This window comes from Pseudopipra pipra, chromosome 26 (genome assembly GCF_036250125.1).
Source record: "Pseudopipra pipra isolate bDixPip1 chromosome 26, bDixPip1.hap1, whole genome shotgun sequence".
Taxonomy (NCBI): domain Eukaryota; kingdom Metazoa; phylum Chordata; class Aves; order Passeriformes; family Pipridae; genus Pseudopipra; species Pseudopipra pipra.
In genome coordinates, this window is record NC_087574.1 from 3948580 (window position 1) to 3971948 (window position 23369).

General features: G+C 60.7%; 1 protein-coding gene across 3 annotated transcripts; it reads left to right on the top strand.

Moving 5' to 3' along the window:
* The first annotated feature begins 291 nt into the window (after positions 1-291).
* STAT3 (signal transducer and activator of transcription 3) lies at positions 292-12879 on the top strand. 3 transcript variants are annotated; one of them, XM_064636302.1, is made up of 24 exons: positions 292-432; positions 3686-3832; positions 4236-4380; positions 4542-4640; positions 4929-5024; positions 5108-5189; positions 5585-5679; positions 5872-6023; positions 6482-6640; positions 6744-6836; positions 7498-7557; positions 7848-7877; positions 8000-8093; positions 8174-8221; positions 8407-8490; positions 8586-8684; positions 8854-8989; positions 9221-9273; positions 9361-9455; positions 9726-9865; positions 10226-10441; positions 10662-10704; positions 11043-11155; positions 11234-12879. In XM_064636302.1, exons 2-24 carry the CDS (start codon positions 3705-3707, stop codon positions 11287-11289), a joined length of 2316 nt encoding a protein of 771 aa, XP_064492372.1. In that variant the 5' UTR covers positions 292-432; positions 3686-3704; the 3' UTR covers positions 11290-12879. The 3 variants fall into 3 exon arrangements, with proteins under 3 accessions (XP_064492372.1, XP_064492374.1, XP_064492373.1); XM_064636304.1 differs by having other exon boundaries at positions 10226-10438; XM_064636303.1 differs by having other exon boundaries at positions 301-432; positions 3683-3832.
* Positions 12880-23369: the final 10490 nt, after the last annotated feature.

A 23369-nucleotide genomic window follows, 5' to 3' on the forward strand; every position in this document is an offset into this window, starting at 1 on the left:
GGCCCCTTTAAGAGGCGGTGGCGGCGGCGGCGGCCGCGTGACGTCACGGCGCTGCCCGGAACCCGGCCGGGTTTCCCGCACGGCTGTTCCCGGCAGTCGCTTCTCCCCCCCTCGCACCGCCCCTGCCCAGCACCGCCCTGCGGTGGGAGGCGGCGCCTTCCGGGAACAGCTGCGTTGGCAGCCCCCCCGCCGCGCACCGTGACGCACCGCGCAGCGACCGCGCTGATTGGCCATCGGGGCGGGGGCGGGGCGGGGCCGCGGCAGTGCCGCGTTCCCATTGGCTGCTGGGCTGTGACGTCACACGGGCCGGAGCCCGGCAGCAAGAGGTTCGGTCCGTCAGTGCAGCCGGACGCGATCGCCGCCGGCACCGGGAGCACCGGAAGCACCGGGAGCACCGGGAGCCGCCGCCCCACCCGCCCGCCGGGACCGCCGGTGAGCGCGGGGGGCGAGCGGGCAGACGCTGCTCGGTCTCGGGAGCCGGTGTCCCCGGAGCCGGCTCGGGGACGGTGCCGCCCCGCGCGGGGGGGGCGGGCCGGGGCGCAGCGGAGCGGGCCGGGGGCGGGGCGGGCACCGCAGGGTAACGAGGGGGGGCCCATCCCGGCTGCCCCGTCGCCGGAAGCCCGAGCCCTGGTGCGGAGCCGGATGGTCCCTCTGGCTCCTCGGAGAGAGAAAAGCGGCGGGGCCGGAGAAGCTGCCGCCCATCCGGGTCCGCTGGAGCCGGGCGGGGCTGACGCGGCCCCGGGGCTTCGGGGTTGCGCTGCGGGACGGTCCCGTGTGCGGCGGGAGCAGCAGGGGGTCCCAGCGGTGAGGGTGAGCTGCCCTGGGCCTGCTCCAGAGCCCTCCCTTTGCACCTGCAGGGGCTGGGAATGGCCCTGGCCCTGCCTGCGCGCGACTCCTTTTCCAGCCTGAAAGTGATCTCTGTCATCGTCGCTCCCCAGTGGAGCCTCTTCTGCTGTTTCCTGTGGATCTGTTGGAGCTGCTGGAGCGGTGGTGGCGGAGGACAGGAGGGGTGTGGGCTGGGTGTCCCGTGCCCCGGGGTGGATGGTGACAGCATCACTCACAGCTCCTGCAGTGGGAGTTCCACTGGGATGGGCCCTGGAGAGCTGTGATGGGGACAGCCGTGTGGGATGATCGGGGAACTCGGCACCGTGGCTGTGAGCTCTCCCAGAGCCGTCTCCTTCCCTGTGTCACAAATCTCTTCATCACTGTGTTCCACCTCTAAGACTGGCTTTGAAATCGCTCCAGAGGAGTAGAGCCAAGTTCTCACAGCCTTTCCAAACTGGCTCTTGTGCTGCGGGAGCAATTGGCTGCTGTGTCGAACAGTTTTCCATCAGGCTGTTGATTGTGTGGAAGCAGGGGCAGCAAGGGGCTCTGAAGTGTTATTGATGGCATCCGTTGTGACCCTGTGATGCTCCTGCTGTTGATGATGTGACCTTTGCAACACTGTCAGTGACTGAGCTTCATCCTGTTTGTGTCCCTGCAGGGGACACAGAGTCCATGGTCCTTCCAAGGGCTCTCCAGTGACTCCCCTGTATGCGTTGCCTCAGGGGTCATTCCTTGTTGTGAGGGCACAGGTGAAGGGCGTTCCCAGCTGTGTCCCAGAAATAAGAAAGCAGACGGAATGGGCAGTGGCAGCATTGTTTCCAGGGCAGCCCTGTTGTGAGTGAAGCCGTCAGAACATGCAGAGCTGTCCCAGGCTGCTGGTGGCACCGCAGAGCTCTTGTGCTCTGCCCTTGCAGTGAGATAAAGAAAGGTGAACTTTAGCTCTTGAGCTACTTTTAGCAGCTCCACTCTGAGCTCTGGATAGCGTGTTTACCCCTGGGCTTGCATCATGCCATGCTTGGCCCTGGCCGTGTCGGCTGCTCCCTGGCTCTGTTCCAAAGGTGGAGGAGAGGCAAACTGCAGGGATGGGCAAGCCCAGTGGAATCAGAAAGGTTCAACCCTCAGATCTTTACCCCAGGCAAGGGAGGCTTCCCGGCGGTGAGGCTGGCCAGGGAGAGGCTCCTGCGTGGGCCCAAGGGCTGACAGGGTCAGAGCTTCCCTGACACTGGTGACTGCTGCAGTGAGGAGCATCACAGGGACCCCTTCCCTCCAGGAATGTCGGTCCTGCCTTCTGTGGATGCTGGGAGGAGCTGGAGCTTGGTGCTGTGAGCTGGCTCGTCCTGCAGCTGTTTGTGGCAGTGGGAAGTGTCTGGTTTCTGTCCAAGTGCCGCTGCCACACGGCAGCCTGGGAGCTTTGCTCTTGACCCCTTGGTGCTCTGCAGATTGTGGCTCCAGCACTGCCCTGAAATACCGGGATTGTGGCTTTCTTGTGGAACATCTGCTTGGATTAAGGGTCCGGATGTGGCATCTGGTTTGGTTGCTGCAACCTGACAGGGGAAAGTCTGTCTGCAAACTGTTTGGCACCAGGCATGGCAAGGGCTGCCCAGGTGGCTGCCTCCTGTGCCGTGGTGCTGCGGCACCATCCTCGGCTCAGGGCTGGCAGGAGCTGGGCTGGGGCAGCAGCTGCTGCCATTTCCGGAGGGGCTGGTGCAGCCCCCCCTGCGCGGGGGTGCTGGCGTGTGGTGCAATAGGAAATGAGGCAGCTGAGCTCCCCGGACAGGCAGGGCACTCCCCGCGGGGATGGTGGGTTTTCACTCTTGCCTGGCCTGTGCATTTGTTGGGTTTTCCCCTCATCAGCAGCTCCATTACAGGAGTGGCTTCTGGGACTGAGTGAAAGGGCTGGAGCCTCGGAGCTGCCAGGGTGGAGGGAGCACTCCCCGAGCTACAGCAGCTGAGAACCGACCCCAGAGAGCTGAACCCTCTGCAGAATGGGGGCTCTGCTGTGCTGCCCCACACACAGCCTGGCCTGTGGCTCACAGCCTGGATGGTCCCAAAAGCTACATCACTGAAGGAGCATTTGTTGTTTGCTGAATCTTGCATGGCTGGTGTCTCTCATCCTGTTCACTCATTGCTCCATTGAAAACAAGTTTGACTCACGTGGACTTCCCTGAGGATTGCACCAGAGGGTTGTGGTTCAAGGTTAATGTCCAGTGGAGGCTGCTCCTGCCTTTGAGGCTGTTCAGTGCTATGAAGTTCTAAAAACCTCTTTAACTCGATGTCAGGTGCCAGTGTCTGTCCCCTCCCTGTGCCTCAGCCTACAGAGGATGTTCCCCCTTTCTCTCCTCACACTCAGACAAATGGGGAAAGAGTCCCTGTAGCAAACCACGGGAGAGCAGGGCACGCTGCGATGCTGCGTCACTTGCTGCAGCGACCTTTGGGAAAAGCAAACCCTTTTCTGCAGGGAAGTGACTCTGCCTTCACTTCCCAGGCACAGCTGGAGTCCCCTCGTTAGTGTTGATTTTTATTGATACGAGTCACGAACTCGAAAATTGCTCCTTCCTTGTTTCTGTAGTTTCCTGGCAGTCTCCGCCTTCCGCACTTACTGTAAGCTCCACAGCTGTTTCCCTGCCTCCTGCCAGGGCTGGCCAGGAGTGCCTGTGAGACCAGATTACAGCTTCATTCCTACCTGTTGCCAGTGACCTACCTGCCTGCACCAGCCCTCCTGAAGCCCTGTGCCCCAGACTCGTGCCCTGCCTGTCTCTGGTTCTGGCCCACTCAGTCCTCCCCAGAGGGATCACAGCTGGGTCCTGGCAGGAGGGAGCTGGGAGCCAGCTCTGAGCCACGTGTGTGCCCATCCCAGCAGGTCTCCAGAGCTGGCCAGGATGGCACAGTGGAACCAGCTACAGCAGCTCGACACGCGGTACCTGGAGCAGCTCCACCAGCTCTACAGCGACAGCTTCCCCATGGAGCTCCGGCAGTTCCTGGCCCCGTGGATTGAGAGCCAGGACTGGTAAGGCCTTGTGAAACGCCAATGAGGGGATGTTTCTTGGGACACCTGCCTGCAGTGGCAGCAGGGGCCTGGGCAGGCTGGAAGAGTTCTGCCACTTTCCCTGGGCACCTGATGTGGCAGGACTGGCCTCCCTGCCTGTGACGCCAAGAGGAGTGGTGGGACTGTGCATGGAGTGGGACTCTGCATCGTGTCAGACCCTGGACCAGAAACAATGGATGTGGCACTGAGTGCTCTGGTCTAGTTGACAAGGTGGTGATTGGTCAAAGGTTGGACTCAATGGTCCTGGAGGAGTTTTATGACCTAGATGATTCTGTGATTCTGTAAACTGCACAGGGGACGGTAGGCGTGACCAGAGCCCCCCTGCCCTCTGCTGAGCACCCAGGGCTCTCCCTCCCTCATGCAGGGCATATGCAGCCAGCAAGGAGTCGCACGCCACGCTGGTGTTCCACAACCTGCTGGGGGAGATCGACCAGCAGTACAGCCGCTTCCTACAGGAGTCCAACGTCCTCTACCAGCACAACCTGCGCCGGATCAAGCAGTTCCTGCAGGTGAGGTGGGAGGTGCCAGTTGGGCAGCGGAAGGTGCAGGGGGGAGCTGGTGGGAGACCAGTGATTTCCTTGGCACAACTCACCACCCGCAGCCCTAAAGGTTGTGGAGATCCAAGGGCTTGCCTCATGCCTGCTAACCGTGAGGGTTTGAACCTTTACAGAGCAGGTACTTGGAGAAGCCAATGGAAATCGCTCGCATCGTGGCTCGCTGCCTGTGGGAAGAGTCCCGACTCCTCCAGACTGCTGCCACTGCAGCCCAGGTCAGTGGCCAGGTATCCCAGGGCTGCCACCCAGATTCCCGACAGCCAGGATGCAGCTTGGGTACTCTGGGTGGGTGCTGTGAGTTGGATGCCCCCATCTCTCCTCTCACCCTCGCGTGAGGAGTGCCCTGACCCCTGTGTCACCGCAGAGCTGACACTGAAGTGAGCAGCCGGCTGCCCTGGCACGTGTTAGGGATGGGGTGAAGACCCTGCAGAACCTCCTGAGGGTGGGAGGGAGCATCCCCGTGTCACAGCCCTGTCCTAATGCCCTCTTTGTCCCCTCTGCAGCAAGGGGGACAGGCAACACATCCAACAGCAGCTGTGGTGACAGAGAAGCAGCAGATGCTGGAGCAACACCTGCAGGATGTCAGGAAGAGGGTGCAGGTACATGTCTGCCTGGACACCTTCTGCTTTCCCCACCATGGTGCTTTAGTGCATTGAATGAATCCACATCTTTTGCCTTGCAGGATCTGGAGCAGAAGATGAAAGTGGTGGAGAATCTCCAGGATGACTTTGATTTTAACTACAAGACTTTGAAAAGCCAAGGAGGTAATGGCAGCTCATTAGCATCTGCAAACCACAGTGTGTTCCTGCAAGGAAACTTGCTGGAGGGTGTGTTCCAGCCTCAGCTCTCAGCAGGAAGGTGCTCGGGCTCAGGGCATTTGCATGGCAATTGCAGAAACCTGGTTTTTTGTTTCTGCCACTCATGCTCCCCCTGGGAGAGCTGAACCAGAGTTCTGCTGTGAGCACAGCAGTGGCATGGGGAGGAAATGGTCCCTGTGGGTGTGGGAGAGCCACCGAGGTGCTTGGAGGCTGTGTCAGATTCCTCCTTGACTGTCTGGGGGCTTTTAGGGTGCCTGCACTTTGCTATGGGAGTGTTGTGTCACTTGGGAGGGCAGGAAGAGTCCGTGTGTGTGTGTCTGAAGCTTCTCACCTCTGCACAGACATGCAGGACCTGAACGGGAACAACCAGTCGGTGACCCGTCAGAAGATGCAGCAGCTGGAGCAGATGCTGACGGCACTGGACCAGATGCGCAGGGTACGTGGGGCATCCAGCCCTCCAGATCCCCTCAGGTGCAGATCCTCCTTCTTCAGGGTTGGAGTTTGGTGTTCCTGCATGGCCAGAACCAGAGCAGTGCTGGAAACACAGCCCTGGGCGACTTCTTCTTTGTCTGTGAATGTGAAACTGGCAGTCACAGGGTGCCGAAGGTTCTGCTTTCTCTCTTGGCAGGGCATAGTGAGCGAGCTGGCCGGGCTGCTGTCGGCCATGGAGTACGTGCAGAAGATGCTGGCGGATGAGGAACTGGCAGACTGGAAGAGGCGGCAGCAGATTGCCTGCATTGGTGGCCCACCCAATATCTGCCTGGACCGCCTCGAGAACTGGTGAGAGCTGGCTGGGGCTGTGTCTGCCTCAGAGCAGTGGCACTCACACACCTGCCATGGAAACAAGCTCTTTGCCTCTGGAAATATCCTTGCAAAATGGCTTCCAGTGCCTGCACGTGTCAGTGTAACCCACTGGTCAGACTGAGCCTTGATCGTGGGCACCAGTGCTGGAATGGTGTCCTGGTGTCCTGGTGTCCCCAGCCACAGGCCTGGGGGATTCTGAAGCTGCTGAAAAGCTTCTGACCCTGGTGTCTCTGCAGAACTTGGGCATGTGCAGGTTTTGTTTGCGTGGCCTAGAAAAACACACTGGGCTAGGAGCCACAGACACTCTCACTTCTCAGCTGGTTTGGTCTCTGGCACGGAGAGCATCCCCTTGCTTGGGAAGAAAAGGGCTCTGCGGGCTGGGACTGTGCAGGCTTGGCAGCCAGAGTGAGCCTAGGTTCTCTCTTCTCCCCTAGGATAACCTCTCTTGCTGAATCGCAGCTACAGACCCGGCAGCAGATCAAGAAGTTGGAAGAACTCCAGCAGAAAGTATCCTACAAGGGTGACCCGATTGTCCAGCACAGGCCCATGCTGGAGGAACGGATTGTGGAGCTGTTCAGGAACCTGATGAAAAGGTGCCAAGGGCGGGCGGGGGCCATGGGCAGTCCCAGTCACGGCTGTGGGTGGAGGGTGGGCAGTGAGTGAGGTCTGACTGCTGTCCCTGTGCTGTTCCCCCAGTGCTTTCGTCGTGGAGAGGCAGCCCTGCATGCCCATGCACCCTGACCGGCCCCTCGTCATCAAGACGGGTGTGCAGTTCACCACCAAAGTCAGGTGGGTCACTGCCCCTGCAGGTGAGGGAGGGGAGCTGTGCAGGGAGGGTGGAGCAGGATCACTCTCTGAAGGAGATGCTGGTGCAGGTGCAGCCCCCAGCTTACCTGGGGAGCGCAGGTGCTGGGAGGTGACGGATCGCAGAGGGATGGATCCCAGCAGGCTGGAGTGCTGCCCATGTGACTCAGTGTAGGGCTGGCTGGGGCTCTACCATGTTCCTGGAGCCAGCTGGGTTCTGGTAAATCCTGCTGGGGAGGTGGGCGGTGGAAATGTCAGTGCATCCCTGGCCAGCTGCTGCTTAGGTGGGCTGTGTTCCCTTCCAGCCTTCATGGAGAGAGACTGTTCTGACACTGGGCTCTGCTTAGAGCTTCCTTTCCCAGCTCTGCCCCCATCGCCTCCTTGGCATATGGCAGCCTGTGGTGCAGAACAGTGTGGAAGGTGTTTGTTCAGAGCCTGGTGTAGGCAGTCAGCAGCCCAAACAAGATCCTCAGGGTGTTCAGTGGAGTATCAGCACCTCTCCTTTTCTGGGGACAGGTCTCAGGGCTGATGGGCCCAGGGACACTGGAAGAACTGGTCCATGCTGCTGGCTGCCAGCTATGCCTGGTGCACAGGGGGTGTTTGCATGAACAGGATGTTCACACTCCCTGTCTGCTGACTCTTGCAGGTTGTTGGTCAAGTTTCCAGAGCTGAACTATCAGCTGAAAATCAAAGTCTGCATTGACAAGTGAGTCCTGTGCTCCCCTCCCAATGGCACTGGGTGGAATTACTGGGGTGGGACTTGTTTCTTCTGCCCTTGGGTCGGGCTCCATCTCCACACCAAGGGCCAGTGTGACCCCCAGTCAAAGGGGAGGGTGCAGAGTGGCAGTGGGTCCTGGGGGTTTGTCCCCGTGTTGGGGGACAGCCTGGGGGGCTCGTGGGACTCCTGCTGGGATGCAGCCAGTGCTGCACACCGGCTCGTCTGCTTGGAGTGGGAAGGCCACAGCCATGACCTGGTGTATCTCTCCCCTTTCCTAGGGACTCCGGGGATGTTGCAGCACTTCGAGGGTAAGTGCAATGTTTGTTTTGGTCATTTTTTCTCATTTCTGCTCTTATTCCTGGCAAACATCCTACTGTACATTCACTCTGAGAGGGCCCTGTCAGCTGCAGCCTGTCTTTCCTCTTCCCAGGTCCCGGAAGTTTAACATCCTGGGGACCAACACCAAAGTCATGAACATGGAGGAGTCGAACAACGGCAGCCTCTCTGCAGAGTTCAAGCACCTGGTGGGTACTGTGGGCTCCCGGGCTGCCCCTGTTGGGCCGTGTGCTGTCGGTGCAGCTGCAGCCTGTGCCTCTCTCCACAGACCCTGCGGGAGCAGCGCTGCGGGAACGGAGGCAGAGCCAACTGCGACGTGAGTGTGGGGGGCTTCTGATAGGGGTAGCTGAGCCCTGCCATGAGGCTGGGGGTCTGCAGGCACCAACTGGCATGTTGGCAGCTGCCAGGCCAGCCCCAGCAGCAGCGCTGGGCCTGTTGGCCATGCATCAGGCCAGGGGTGGGTGTCTCCTGGGTGCTCCATGGTGTCTCCTTCTGCCCCAGGCCTCACTGATAGTCACTGAGGAGCTGCACCTCATCACCTTTGAGACAGAGGTGTATCACCAGGGGTTGAAGATCGACTTGGAGGTGAGACCTGGATCACTGCCTGTTGCTGCTGTGGGCCTGGGTGCAGAAGAGCTCTGGGACATGTCCCAGCCTGTGCTCACATCCTCTCTTTGCAGACCCACTCGCTGCCTGTGGTGGTGATCTCCAACATTTGCCAGATGCCCAATGCCTGGGCGTCTATCCTGTGGTACAACATGCTGACCAACAACCCCAAGGTAGGGCTGATGTGGGGAGGCAGCAGGCAGGTGTTGGCATGGGTGTGTCTGGGGGGGAGAGGAACACACTGTGAGTTCCCCACACTGTGAGTGGGGAACGGGGCTGGGGCAGGACTCGGCCCTGCTTCTGTCTCATGTCCCACTTAGGGCCATGTATTCCCTGGTGCAGAATGTGAACTTCTTCACCAAGCCGCCCATTGGGACCTGGGACCAGGTGGCAGAGGTGCTGAGCTGGCAGTTCTCCTCCACCACAAAGCGTGGCCTTAGCATTGAGCAGCTGACCACGCTGGCAGAAAAACTGCTGGGTAAGTGCTGGGTGACTTGGCTTGGTGTCCTGCCCGTCCCTGCTGTCCCTCGGGGTGAGTCCCCACCTGTACATGCCATCCAGGAGCGAGGTCCCATGTTTAGCAGAGAAGCTGTAATTTTCAGTTGCTTGATTTTTCTCCCAAACAACACAAACCTCAAGTTGCTCCCTGGAAAGGGTGTCTTTGGAAGAACAGCTCTATTTAAATGTTCATGTTCCTGTTCTCTGCCAGGACCAGGTGTGAATTACTCTGGCTGTCAGATCACCTGGGCCAAGTTCTGCAAGGTAGAACTCCCTCTGTTCCCTGAGCACCTTCCCTTGGCTGTTCCCTTCCTCGGAACTGTGCTCACAGCCTCTCTGCCTTTTCCTCAGGAGAACATGGCTGGTAAAGGCTTCTCTTTCTGGGTCTGGCTGGATAACATCATTGACTTGGTGAAGAAGTACATCCTGGCACTGTGGAACGAAGGGTGAGCGCCAGCCCAGAGTCCTTGGCTGGGCTGGGTGTTGGGAGGGTCCCACAGGTCCCATTCTGATGGTGTGGGGTGCCTTGTCCAAGTGCAGGTGGGCTCTCTTGGGGTTCTTTTTGCTTGTTCAGAGTGAAGCCCCACCAGGAATCCTTAAAATGCCAATAGCCAGGCTGGGTCCTGCTGCTGAGCAGAGCTGGCAGGGCTCACATCCTGGAGGAGCTGCGCCTGTGCCCTGACACACCTTCGCTCTTCTCGCTTCCTGCTGCCCAGGTACATCATGGGGTTCATCAGCAAGGAGCGGGAGCGAGCCATCCTGAGCACCAAGCCCCCGGGGACCTTCCTGCTGCGCTTCAGCGAGAGCAGCAAGGAAGGTGGCATCACCTTCACATGGGTGGAGAAGGACATCAGTGGTATGAGCTCTCCCCTCGGTGCTCTGGGTACCTGGCTGAGCATTCCAGGCTCTAAAGGAGGCTTGGGACCCCATGATAAGACACTTGTCCTTTGTTCTTATTGCAACAAGCTCTCTGCCTGGGTTAACCCAGGCAGCCCTTTCCTGGTCTCTGCCTCTTGGGTGTCCCTGCCCACGTGCTGCCACTGGGTACGGTTGTCTGTGGCACTGAACCCAGCTGGCAGGCCCCAGTCCCCCACCCAGTCCGGGGTGCCTGGTAAGGCTGATCACAGCCTCAGGCCCATTTTGTCCTTGCTGCTCTGGGGGTGTCTGAGGGAGGCTCTGCCTTTGCCCTCTGCCAAAATTCTCCTTCTGTGCTCAGGGAAGACGCAGATCCAGTCGGTGGAACCTTACACCAAGCAGCAGCTCAACAACATGTCGTTTGCGGAGATCATCATGGGCTACAAAATCATGGATGCCACCAACATCCTGGTGTCCCCACTGGTGTACCTGTACCCAGACATCCCCAAGGAGGAGGCGTTTGGGAAGTACTGCCGCTCTGAGAGCCAGGAGCACTCGGAAGCGACGGACTCAGGTAGTCGTTGACTTTCCGTGGCTCCTGTGTCACAGGGACAGCACTGGAAGGGCTGTCACCAGCCAGGACCCTGTGCCATACCTGGAGGGCACAGCCACAGTGTGGAACCAGCTGTGGGGTCCCATGGAGTGGGGGCAGAGGGTGGGCAGTGCCTGTGCTCCAGTAGGAGGAGAGTGGGGTTCATCCTTGAGTGGCTGCTGACGAGGCTGCTCCCTCCTTGCAGGCGCTGCTCCGTATCTGAAGACCAAATTCATCTGTGTCACCCCGTGAGTGTTCCTGTGGGGTGTCTGTCAGTGCTTCGGGGGTGTTTGTGTGCTCAATCTCCCTTGAGGAGGGGTTGCCTTCCTTTCCTCCTCTGCCTGGGCTTTGCCTATGTGCTGTGGGCCTCCTAGCCTGGGGTGATGGCAGGGGCTGAGCCAGGCTCCGGCTGCTGCCCAAACCACAGCCTGGTTCTTCCCCTCTGGGGCCCCTTTCCTCTGGAGAGCTCTTTCCTCTGGAGGCCTCTGGCATGGCCCAGCGGCCCCTCAGTGGGGAGAGGGGGTGTTGGCGAGCTCTGGCCAGGCCCTGACTCTGGAGGTTTCTGTGCTTTTCCTCCCTTCGACAGCACCTCCTTCAGCAACACCATCGACCTGCCCATGTCCCCGCGCACCCTGGACTCACTCATGCAGTTCGGCAACAGCAGCGAGGGCGCGGAGGGCAACTCAGGAGGGCAGTTTGGTGAGTCTGGGGGGGCTCCAGGGGGGCCTGGCTGTGGCCACGCGCGGGCCCCGTAACCCCAGCTGTGTCTGCCCGCAGAGTCGCTGACCTTCGACATGGAGCTGACCCCGGAGTGTGCGTCCTCGCCCATGTGAGGGGCTGTGCTGGCGCGCGGGGCCTCCCCGGGCTCGGCCTTCCCACCTCCAGAGAGGTCTCCTGGATTTGTCCCGCTCGGCCATGGCTGCTCTGAGCTTGTCCTTGAGAGCAGCTGGGGGCCGGGTCTGTGCCCCCAGTTCCTTGCCTGCCCCAACGGAGCAGCCCCTCTTTGAGGTGGTGCCAGTTGTCTCTGGGGCAGGGGGATGAACCTTTTTCTATTTCCTTCCATAACAGTTTTTTATTATTTTTGCTCATTCAAGTGCCTATTTCCCTCCAGTTGCAGCTGCAGTTCCTACAAATGCTTCCGCAGCCCAGGGCTGGAAGCTGCCACCCTGACTGCCAGAACCCCAAACCCTCAAGACTTTATGAGCCTGGATTTGCAGAGGGGATCAGCTGTGCAGTGGGGCCTGCCCTCCTGCTGCCCAGCACCTCCCAGAGCTTGCAGGGTGCAGGGTGGTTCTCCCCTGTGCCTCCCCCTGCCCTGGTTTTGGCCAGCAGGACCAGCACAGGGCTCAGAGCTGAAGGTGGATGTACCTGGGCACTCCTGCCCTGCTAGGACACTGCTCCTGCTGGACTCAGCCTGGGCTTTGCTGGGAGCAGGGAGATTCAGGAGTTGCTTGTGCTTGTCACCAAATTTCTGCTGTGGGCACAGGGGACTGGCCAGTGCCAGCAGCCCTGAGCTCCTGCTGGAATGGCTGGTGTCCCTGTGGGGCAGAGGCTGCCTGGAGCCATGGTAGTGCTGCCTCCCAGCAGTGGTACCTGCATGTGAGCAGCATTTGCATCTGGGGCCTGTTTTGGGACCTGGATGTAACCACAGAGGCTGCCCTGGCCATGGTTGCCCTGTGGCCAGGTTGGGGCTGGGAGTGTGGCCACACTGCCCGTACTGTGAGTTAGACCTGTTGGACTCTGGGGAACTGCTGGAGCCAGGGTGGTCAGCAGTGGGGTACCTGGCTTGTCCCTTTCCTTCTGGCTTGTGAGGGGCCAGGCATGGGATCTGCAGCTTCTTGGGGGCTTCATGTGGCATTTCTGTTGGAGTTTGGCCCTCACATAAGGTGGCAGGGGGCAAGAGTTGAAGGGAGCAGATGGATGTGGGGAGAGGAACTTGCCACAGGGCAGCGCATAATGGAGATGTGGATGTTATGAAAAGCAAGTGTCCTGGGTTTTGAGAGGTCAGTGCTTGTGGTCCTGCATTTTCCACAATGAGGGGAGCCCTCCTGCCCTTTCCATGCAGTGGGTACACGGACATGGATGAGCAGTGGAGGGGAAGGGGAGGCAGTGGGAGAGCTGCCTCCCCCAATTGCATTGCAGCCAGCAGGCACGAAGCCAGAGGGGAGAACTCCTGGGGCTGTGGGGTCCAGGCCAGCTCCCCCAAACTGTATAGGAGCAGGATGGAGGGTCCATGGCTGGCCCTAGGCATGCTCAGAGGGCAGGAGGGCCCTTTGCCCCTGTGCTCACCGTAGCTGCCTCCAGCTGCAGTCCTTGGAGCCCGGGGCAGCATCTGATACTGTAAAAAAATTTTTATTTTTTTGTATATTTTATTGCTGTATCTACAGGCTTTAACTTTCCCCGAAATAAAGGCCCTGAAGCGACGTGCTCTGGGGTGTGAGCTCAGCTCTGCCTGCAGCACCCACCTGACCCCGCTCCGGGAACTGGAGCCTCAGTCAGCGAAACGCGGGGCTGGTGCCGCAGCTGCGGTTTGCCCCCGGCGTGAACCAGCTGCAGTGCTGCCAGCACCTGCCCGGCACGCGTGGGCAGCTGCCCCTCACCGGGGCCCACGGGGGGCTATGGCCACGCCTCAGCCCCTGTGGCTGCTTTCTCTGCCCCAGAGCTGTGCCCGGGTCTCCTCCGCTTGTGCAGAGGAAACGCCGGTGCCAGCGTGGGAGGATGGGCTGCGCTGGGGCCTCTCTGGCTGCTCCCAGCCCAGACTGCCTGGGGCTGTAGTGGGACCTCTGCCAGTGCCTCTGCCTGGTGGGCTCTGGGTGGAAGTGCCTGGGCTGGAGCTGGGGACAGCAGATCTCAGGCTCTGCAGGGCAAGGGGTGGGTGGGTGTGCGGGGCTGGGAGCAGGGGTGGTGCCACTGCCATGTTACCCACAGAGCACCAACATCTCCACCGCTGTGGATCCCACCATAGCACTTGCACCTGTGGCCCTCCGCAACACAACAGAGCACAGGATGGTTCCAGGGTTTGTGTTCTGGTGAGGCCAAGAGGGAGAGATTATTGCTCTGTCAGAGCAGGATTAGGGGGATTGTTCCACATGTGGGTCATGTGGAACCGGCTGTGCTGGGTTGTTCCGGGCGCTGGAGGTGCCCTGGAGCCTCCTCTGCCTTCCATGTACCCTGGAGCATCCTGCTTGGGTCTGAGCTGAGCACTGAGGCCATCACGTGTCCTTGCTCCAGGAACCAGCCCCTTCGAGACCATTCATTTCACTGTCAAACCAAACCAGAGCTCTGCACAAACCCCACAAACCTGTTCCTGCTCCCAAGGCAGCTGCATGGCATCTTTGCCTGCTCCAAGTGGCACAGCCCAGGGTGTGTGTGTGTGTGGGGGGCAATTCACAGAGGAACAAGGCCCAGCCCATCCTCAGGGTCCCCATTCTCTTGCTCTAGCAGGTCCCAGCTCCCCTCTGCCAGCTGCGGGATGTGTTTGAAGACCCAGGAGTGAAGAATTTTCTTACCCATCTGTAAACCCTGGGGCTGCCATAACCGTTTGGTGTCAGGAACATGGTGTTCCATCCCACACTCCTGCAGATAAGGGATTTCTTATCTCCCTGTGCCCACTGCATCCCTCTTGGAACCTGCCCTGCTCAGCTGGGGCCAGCCCTGAGTATCAGGATTAGTGGGCTGCTGCTCCCATCTCGCGGTTCCTTCTGTCAATGCTCTGGTTGGCAGCAGGCTGGGAACTGCTGGAGCCTGATGTGCAGCAGGAGAAAGTGCCTAGGGAAGGTCTCTGTGCTGGGCTGGCGAGACCCCTGCAACATCTGGGGCAAGGGGACATTTGCCAACACCCTCTCCCCCTCCTGCTGCTCCAGCCACCCCTGGGGGGCTGCAGCCCCCACTTTCTGCCTGTGCCGGGGGTTGTTTGTGGCTCTGAAAGGAGGTCACGGGGTGGCTTTGCTCCTTGCCCAGGGCTGCAGCACAGCAGGGAGGAGCAGGAATGGTGTTGGAGCCAAACATGCAAACGGATTAGGGGTTTCCGTATGCAGATAATCGGCTTGGGACAAGGACACTTGCGTGACGGGAACGGGGCAGCCCCGTAGGGATGGGTGGCAACCTGGGAGGGCAGCCTTATGCCATGGGCAGTCTGGACTGGGCCCCGGGGGGGGGGGGGCCACATGCCCCTGGGGTCCTGGTGGCCCCCAGGCCTGTCCAGGTTGCGGAATATTGGCAGTTCCTTGGGAGTAAACCGGCAGACAGGCATTAGGGAGGCCACGGCTCAGCTGTGGCTCCAGTTCCAGCCCTGTTCCTGGGCCAAGCAACTGAACAAGCAGTGCTTGCAGCATGGGGGTGGGAGGCAAAGACCCCCAGGACCTGCTGGGGACCTGACTGAGGGTCTCCTCTGCCCTCCCAGGTGCTGGGCAGGGTCTTTCCATGGGGACATGTGCTAAGCTGCGGAGCACATGCCACCACTTCCCGAGCCAAGAGTCATCCCAGTCCCTGCTTCCAGCACTTGTAACACAACAGTCAAACATTGCATCACGCTCAGACTTTAATATCCAGCAGAGCAGAGCCAAGCAGTGGCAGTTCCCGCTGCCAGGTGTGGCAGAGGTTGAACTCAGAGCTCCAGCACAGCGTGGTTCCCCAAAGTGGACCACCTGTGAGCCCCACTGGTGGCCATGCTGGAGGGACACAACCTGCCTGTTTCCCTACAGGCATCCCATCCTGGCTCAGAGTGCAGCATTGGGCTGTGGCAGCACCAGTGCTGAGGGCTCAGCTCACCCCAGTGTGCAGTGAAGGGCCCTGGCCCTGGTGCAGCCACTGGACTGGGCTGACCCGTGGCAGCATGTTTATGGCAAGAGCAGCTAGGACAGAGTGGTTACTGTGGCAACCTGAGCTCTGCAAGGGAGAGCAGGGAAGCAGGGGGAGTGCAAGGATGCACAGGGGTTGCATGGGGATGTGGGGATGCATCACTGCAGGGTGGCAGGGCCAAGTCCTGCCCCAGTGTCCACGCTCTGGATGCCCCCAGCCAGGCCTGGCACTAGGGGTGACATGAGACGCTTGTATCCTCAGTCTCAGCTGGGCTGTGGGTGCTGCTGGGTCCCCTGTGCCCCCCCTGGGTGCAGCGGGACTGATGTGAGGTTCTGGTGCCCACCCCAGACCCAGCTGGGCTGTCGCTGCCCCAGGTGTTCCAGTAGCAGAAACTGGATGTTTTTTCCAAACTGGAGGAACTATGGAGGGAACAAAGAGCCTTTGCCCAGGCAATAGCGTTGCTTGGCTGCCAAGGCCAAGCTTTTGCTGGGTTGTTCCCAGCTGTATCTGAGTGGCTGGAAGCAGAAGGTTTCCTGTGGAAATTCCTCCTCGCATAAAATGCCATTTACCAGGTCTTTGCTGGAGCAGATCCTCCCCTCCTGCTGGCATGAGGCACCATGGGGCTGAGCCTGTGCCAGTGACAAGCTTCCTGGGTGCCCGTGGGCTGGCTGAGCCCTGGCAGGGTCTGTGCTGCTGCCCTGTCCCTTCAGCCGCTGACCCCGCTCTCCACAGGCTGCCCCTCTCACCAGCACCAGGGTTGGAACCCCATGGGGCCCATCTGGGCTGGTTCTCCAGTGGGACCTTTGTGGGAAAGCACAAAGCTCTGACTAATTTTGGGATTCATCTGTTTTGCATTAGCTGGGCTGGATTATCACAAAAGGGTTTTGTGGCCTCACCACAAACCTGGGAGTGTGAGGGACCCAAAGCAAGGACAGGGTGGGGCTGGGGTCCTCCATATGAACTCCTGCTTCCCAATAAACTCGAGGGGATGGAGCTGAGGCTGTGTCCTGCCTGCAGGTGACTGTGGTTGGGTGCTTGTGCCTTGTCTGAGCACTGAGCACTGCGTCCTGCACATCCCAGGAGCAGCAGGGAGGGTTGTGGAAGAGCCTTGCATACCGGATGTGCCAGGAGGGCTTTGGGGCAGCAGCCAGAAGCCTTGGGACCTCTCCAGAGCTGCCTAAATAAATGCTTCCACTCCTGAGAAATAATTAAGACCCTCGAAATGCCACTTAGAGAGGAAGGCTACTCTTCCTGCACTCCTTTCGCTCCTGCTCCAAACACAGGGGCAATTTTCTAGGAAATCACTTACGCAGCCCCAGGATCCCTCTGTCCTTGGAATGCACAGCGTCACTCAGCATCCTGCTGAGCTCATGTGAGGTGATCATGCGTCCGGCCACGGCTCAGCCTGGACACTGCTCACCTTCCCAGAGACTTTTTGAGACTTTCTGAGGACCAAAGAGAGCTGAGGCAGAGCTGGGGCAGAGCCAGGGACAGCCTCTCCATTGGACTGCTGCAGTTGTTGTTCCCCTGTTCTCTTCCTCCAGAAAGAAAGAATTTCTCTTGGGTAACATCCCCACCAGCCAGCTCAGACTTTTCCTTGGGACCTGTTTGAAACAAAACTGTGATTTGATTGTATTGGAGTTTATTGGATTCCATTTGCTCTCTCAGCATGGAGTCCTCTCCACTTTCTCTCCCATCACTGATTTCTTTCTCCTTTTTTTCCCCCCTTCCTACCAAAAAGGGGAGGGAGAAGGGAGGGAAGGGAGAGGGAACAGAGGGTGTTTTGTGTACATCTTCCATCTCTCCCAAGCACATGTGGCTGTGTGGGTCTCTGGCACAGGGAGTGCCGCGTCCCAGACCCTCTGGATTTCCCTGGATCTGTGGTGCCCAGATGGAGCCCCAGCAGCCACAGACATTGTGTGTGACCTTGATTCTCTGGCCTGAGCAGCCGGTGCCCGGCTGACTGTGCTGATGGGTTATGTGGGCCAGGGATTGTGAAAGCTGTGTCTGCGTGATGCAAGTCACTGGACTGAGAATGTCCCAGCTGAGCAGGGCGGGCAGGGACCAGGGCCCTGCACTACGCTCCCCATTCCTTTTGCTTTGTCTCAGTGGATACAGACAAAGGGAGTGTGGGAGCTGCTGGCCCCGTGCTGGGCACCCATCCCTATCTCTCTGGGGTCCCAGCTCACCTACCTGAGAGGTCCAGAGCACCTCAGGAGCACTGGGAACTGCAGCCAGGGCTCTGCTGGCAGTGTCTCAGCAGCGATGGGTCAGACCCTGTGCATGAAACACTACAGAGCAGGTGAGTGTAGGCAGCAAAACATTTGATGGGAGATAGGGACTGCTTGGGCTAGAGTCACTCGTCCCCCTGGGCTGTCCTGTTCACTGCAGCTGCTCCGGGCACAGAGCAAGGCTGGCGGGGAGGAGATGAGTCAGAAAGCACCGGTTTGTGGCTGCTGTTTGTATGGAGCAGGTGCTGTGCTGGTGCCTGCCCATCCCACAGGTGTTTGTCTCTTGGACATGTGGAGCTGGACAAGGCAGTGAGGAGCTGGAGCTGGAGGACTTCAGTACAAAAGCAATGGAGAGGTGGGAACTTGGGGCTGTGCTCTGATGCGGTGGCCAAGTGATTTGCAACTGCCAGTGCATCAACTGTCTGAGAGCAATTCTGTTCCAGTGCTGGCACAAGGAGAGATGAGCCCATCCCTCCCAGATTCCCAAGGCCAGAGCTGGGTGCTCACCACCCCAGGCAGGGTTACCTGTGCTTCTGCCAGCCCAGAATGGGACAAGGCCCTGTGCTGGCTGAATTTCCCTCCGGAGTTTTTTTCAGGCCACAGAAGATGAACTGGTAATGAAAGTGAAAGCCCGGGAGATCCCATGCGGTGGGTGCGAGCGCTGGGGCAGAACGAGCACACCCAGTATTGCTTCCTGCCGCCACCCCTGCCCATCACCACGCAGCAACTCCCTGCCCGGGGTGTCTGTCACCCGGGATGCCCCCGGGGTGCCAGTGCTGCTGGGAGGGGTCTGCTGTGGGTGGCACCTATGCAAGAGTCCCTCAGGATGGTTTTCTCATGGCCACTGCCACCTTTCTGTGTTTGGGCAACCCCAGAGGAGCCAGCAGCGCCTTGGGTCTCCTCAAAGCGTGCAGGGGATGTGGCAGCTCAGGAGAGGTGGATCCTGTCGCCTCAGGTGCCCGAGGCTGCGGCAGCGCTGGGGACCTTGGCTGTGCACATGGCCACGAGACATCAGCCCGAGTCTGTGGCAGGAGTGGACACCAGGCAGCCGCGGTCGCTTCACACGGAGGGCCCAGTGTCAGCACGAGGCAGCCCCGCAGCCATGTCTGCGGCCACCGGTTTGATCACTCCTACTCCCAGCACCGAGGCCCGGTGCTGCTTTGGGCTTCCCCGGTACTTAGTGCTAAACTCCGGTGCTAGTTTGTGCCTTGCCAGAGTCGGTGCTGAAGCCTGTAGCTGTTTTGGGCTCTGCCCGTGCCCGGTGCTGGTGCCCGGTGCTGGTGCCCGGTGCTGCTGCTGTTACCCAGTGCCAGTGCCGTTACCCACTTCTGGCACCCTATGGCAAGACCCGGTGCTGGTGCTGGTGTCATTAACCCAGTGCCATTACCTGGCGCCGTTACTCAGTGCCCGGCACCGGTCCCGTTACCCGGCGCCGTTCCCGGTGCCCGGTGCCCGGTGCCGGCGGGGGCGGGCGGGGGCGGAGCCGCGGGGGGGGCGGGGCGGCGCGGGCTGTGCCGGGGCGCTGGGGGGGGGCGGCGGAGCCGAGCGCCGGGAGCCGCCGGAGCAGCGGAGCCGCAGCCGCCGCCGCGGCCGCAGGTGGGCGCGGAGCCGCCATCGCCACCGGGTCCGGGCCGGGGTCCCGTTCTCCTTCCGCGGCGGGGCCGGGCGGGGTGCGGCGGGGCCGGGGCTCGGGGCGGTCCGGTCCGCGCTGCGGGTGTTTCGTAACCCCGGGCGGGCGCAGCTCCCGGCGGGGCCGGGCCGAGCGCGGGGCGCTGCGGGGGCCCGGCCGGGCCCGCGGCCCCGGGGCGGGCGGAGGCGGCGAGCGGGGCCCCTCCTGGGGCGGCGGGCCCGTCCCGGTGCCGCGGCGCATCCCGGAACGGGGGCGCTCCTCTCCCGGCGGAGCGGGGCCAGTTCCCGCCTCCGGGCTCCGCCGGAGCGGCGGCCGCGGGGAGCGGCTCCGAGCCCTGGTCTCGGGCCGAGGGGAGGGTTCGGGACAGCGGGAGGGGTCCCATGCAGCGACGGGGGGGGGGGGGTCCGCCGCAGGCAGCACACCGAACCGGGGTGGCGGTATTCCCGCGAGCCCCGCCGCTGGCGGTGGGACACGCGGTTCCGCGGGGCGGGTGGGATCGGTCCCCGGCGGGAGGCGGGAGCGGTGACACCGCGGGGACCGCAGCGCCCGGTGGCCTTTCACCCAGCTCGGGCGCGGCCGGTGACTGGGAGCCCGGGGGAGCCGCGGCCACCTGTCCAGCGGGATACGGAGCTGTCAGGGCTCGGTGCCCGGCCGGCCCCGGGCAGCTCCCGTCGAGGCGCCGCGCGGCTCCGGGGGTCCCGTGCCCGGCTCGCACCGGCACTACTGAGCGCACCCTGTGGCGCCGTGACACTTCCAGTGGCAGCTGTGGGCCCGGGTCGTTGGCTCGTTCGAGTCTCCGTGTGCCGTGCTGAGCGCCCCGTGGCACAGGGCCGGGTACAGGCAGTGGCCAGCAGCAGTTTGTTCGTGGGGTCTGGGGCGCGTTGCAGTGGGGAGGCAGGGCTGGGCACAGAGCAGGGCCGCATGGCTCGCCCGTGGCAGGGACATGGCACACGATGTCCCTGGCTTGTGGGTCACCTGGTTAGAGCAGGACATTCCTGGCCCTGGGCTGTCTGTCACCTTGTTTCCCCATAGCGCTTGTGCCTGCCCCCGGAACAGCCGAAGACTCAGCAGCAGCATATGTGAGGGCAGTTGGTGTGGGCACCATGGGGTATTCTAGAGAGCCTGTCCACCACCATGGGCACTGGGAAGCAGCCCTGCACTGCAAGAGCTCTCCGCTCCGGGTCCTGACTCCAGGAGGACAGCCCCAGGCCCATGGTGGGGAGCATGGCCCTGAGCTGGCTGCAGCTGCCGTGCTCCCTTGGAGTGATTTTGAGCCAAGGTTTGCTGTCCTGCTTCAGAGGTTTGCACTTGCTCTGTGACCGTGCTGGAGGAAGGTTTGCTTGGGTCCAGTGCCGAGCCTGGCTGTGCCCTGTGTGTGTGGCTCCGGGTGAGGGGAGGCATTGGAAGTGTCAGAGTCACTTGCCCCGGCCCTGGTGCTCCTGAAGCCTTTGGGATCACAGCCTGACCTGATGTGCTTCCAAGGTCCTGGATGTGAGGATGGAGACTGTCTCCCTGGGTTTTATAACCTTTCCTGGGGAGTGGCTCATCCCTTGGGCTGGGGAGGGCTGGGCTGGGACAGGCTGTGTGGTGGGTGCAGCACGAGGAGGAGGAGGAGCTCTGGTTCAGGTTGAGAGATGCCAACAGCCTGTTCCCCGGGGACAGAGGAGAGCTGGGCTGGGAGAGGGGTGTGACAGGTGGCTGTCACCCACTCTGCATTTCATGGCACCTTGACAGTGTCCTCCCTCAGGGGTATTTGGCCCCTGCAGTTGTCACTAGAGCCACCTTGCTGGCTGTGCTGTGCCTGCCTAGTGCTGAGGCTGATGTTTGGAGCAGGACAAGGGATGCTGGCACTGGACAGGGAGCTGCAGTTGTGGATGCTCGGCGCAGGGCACACAGAGCCTCTGGAGGGACCTTCCCCTCTCACTGCAGGGGAAGTGCTGACTCCAAAGTGTCTGCAAAGGCTTTGCCATGGGGTTTCCCAGCTCTCTCTCGAGTGATAGCAAAACCCAGAAACTCTGCTTGCAAAAAATCCCTGCTCCCTGCACTCGTCCATGGCGTGGGTGGAGAGCGGTGACTATGCTGGGCCGAGTACAGTGAAGCGGCCCCGTCGGCTGGGAAATGACTTTCTGGTTTGCAAGGAATGACTGTGAACTGGGCTGTGTTCAATGGGCTTCACGGCAGCCCCGGGGAGCCAGTGGGAACCCTGGCACAGCAGGGCAGTGTGTGGGGTGAGTGGGACCTCCGTCCCATCAGCATCCCCTGGATACCTGCGCTGAGGGCCATGTCCCTCTGGCCATGCAGCTGTGGCAGCTCCCGGTGTCCCACACACTGTGGGTGCTGCTGTCAGAGCACCCTCCGTGCGGCAGCTGGGGCATGGGGGACGAGGGCAGGGGTTCTCCAGTCCCTGTCTCACCGGGACAGATCAGTACTCAGCTCTGAGGCTGCACAGGCAGCTCCAGCCTGGGAGGCTGTGCCGGCTGCTGGCTCCGGGGCTCCGGCATGCTCGGGGAGAAGTAGCCTCGACAGCTGTAATGTTTCTGTGGCATGCCTTTCCTTTCATGGGGTGTCTATTTTGCAACCCCCAAGTGTTTTGATCCCAGGAGGAAGGGGGCGGGGGTGTTTACCCTGGCACCGCGTGGCTGGTGCAGGGATCCAAGTGGCGCTGGGCATGCCTGAATTTTACATGCAGCAACAGTTCTAGCAACATCTGCTGGCTGATAAAAGGTAGGCTGCTGCACGCTGCTTCTCCCGCTGTGTTGGGAAACATCGAGGGGGAGGCACTGTGAACACGGCTTCCTGGCTGATAGGGCTGAGCTGACTTGCTGATAAAGCAGAATCCACCCATCTGGCTGCACCAGAGGGGCTGGGAGCACTGGCTGCTCACAGGCACTTTGTGCCCGGTGCTTCCTTGAGTGCCAGCTCCCGCTTCCCACCGTGCTGGGAGTGATGGGCTGCCAGGCAGCTGCTCACTGGGCTGGGGCAGCCACAGCGGTGTAGCCGAACCCGCAGCATGGTCACAACCCACTCCTGGTTCAAAGAGTCACTGGTGAGTTTTGCAATCTCCATTTTCCCTGTAACTTTGTGTTATGAGCTGTAATTTCTGGTTTATAGCAGAGTTCTGCTGGGGAGGGAACTGGGGAAAAGGTTGGTGCTGGAGAGCTGCTGCCTTGAAGAGCCAGAGTGGCATCAGCTCAGCCCTGCCCACCATGTGTGGGGTACTTGCTCTGTCTAGCCTCTTGTCCCTCTTGTTTAATGGCCCCACAAAGCCTTTAGAAGAGAAAGAGGCAGCTCTTGCTGGCAGCTGTGAGCCCTCTCACCAGCTGAAACTGCTCTAAAATGATCTTTGTCCTGTCTGGTGTGAACACCTGGCCCTGGCTGCAGCCCCGGGGATGCAGCTGCCTTGGCCCCACTCACGGAGATGCTGCGGTGGGGCTCGAGGTGCAGCCCAAAGGCAGGGGCTCTGCCCTGGCACTGCCAGTGGCTGCTGTTGCTCCAGGGGCTGCAGAACCCATCCCAGGGCCAGGAAACCTGAAACCCAGCTCTCCCACCTAGACATGTTTGTGTGCATGTGGATGCATGCTGTGCTTCACCCTTGCCTGGGTTTGACTGAAAATTTTGTTGCACAAACTATTGGTGTTTTGGTTGTTTTATTCTCTCTCTGACTAGTTTCCCTCCTGCCAACATCCCTGGGTGTCTCTATATCTCCTCTTCCAAAGGCAAGGCTTTACCCCTCTCCATCCTGCTCCGCAGAGCTGGTGTGAGAGCATCTCCATATGCAGAGCTGCAGCAGCTGCTGGGAATGAACCCTGGGAGTGGGGGGGGATGCAGGGGCTGCTCTGGTGTCCCTTTGCCTGTCCCTGCTCACTAGCCATCCCAAAAACCCATCCCATGCCATGCTGGCTGGGCTGGCCCTGCAGGATGGCTGTGCCAGTGGTAAAGAATCTCCTGCCCCATGTCCCCAGGCCCACGGGGAGCAGGAGCGTGGTATCAATCAGATGTGGCTGGAGCAGCACTTGGTGCCTGCACTGCCCACATCACCCCCAACCCACCTGGGTCCTGCACAGAAAATCCAGCCTGGCTGTGGCTGGATTAGTGCCATTGTGTGCGCTCACTGATGCATGGCAGAGAAAATGAAATTGTGTCTCCAGACCCCAATCAGGACTAATTCGATGCTGAAATGAGCTTAATCCTCAGGTCCTTCTCCCAGCCCATCCCTCCTGGGCTGGTGCAGGTCTGAGCAGGGATTATCACT

What these genes read in the sequence shown, in the direction of transcription:
- STAT3 (XM_064636302.1), top strand. Translation starts at nt 3,705, where the DNA reads ATGGCACAGTGGAACCAGCTACAGCAGCTCGACACGCGGTACCTGGAG. An exon ending in TGCTGACCAACAACCCCAAG is followed by an intron (nt 8,685 to 8,853) that starts GTAGGGCTGATG and finishes TCCCTGGTGCAG; the next exon opens with AATGTGAACTTCTTCACCAA. An exon ending in GCTGGCAGAAAAACTGCTGG is followed by an intron (nt 8,990 to 9,220) that starts GTAAGTGCTGGG and finishes GTTCTCTGCCAG; the next exon opens with GACCAGGTGTGAATTACTCT.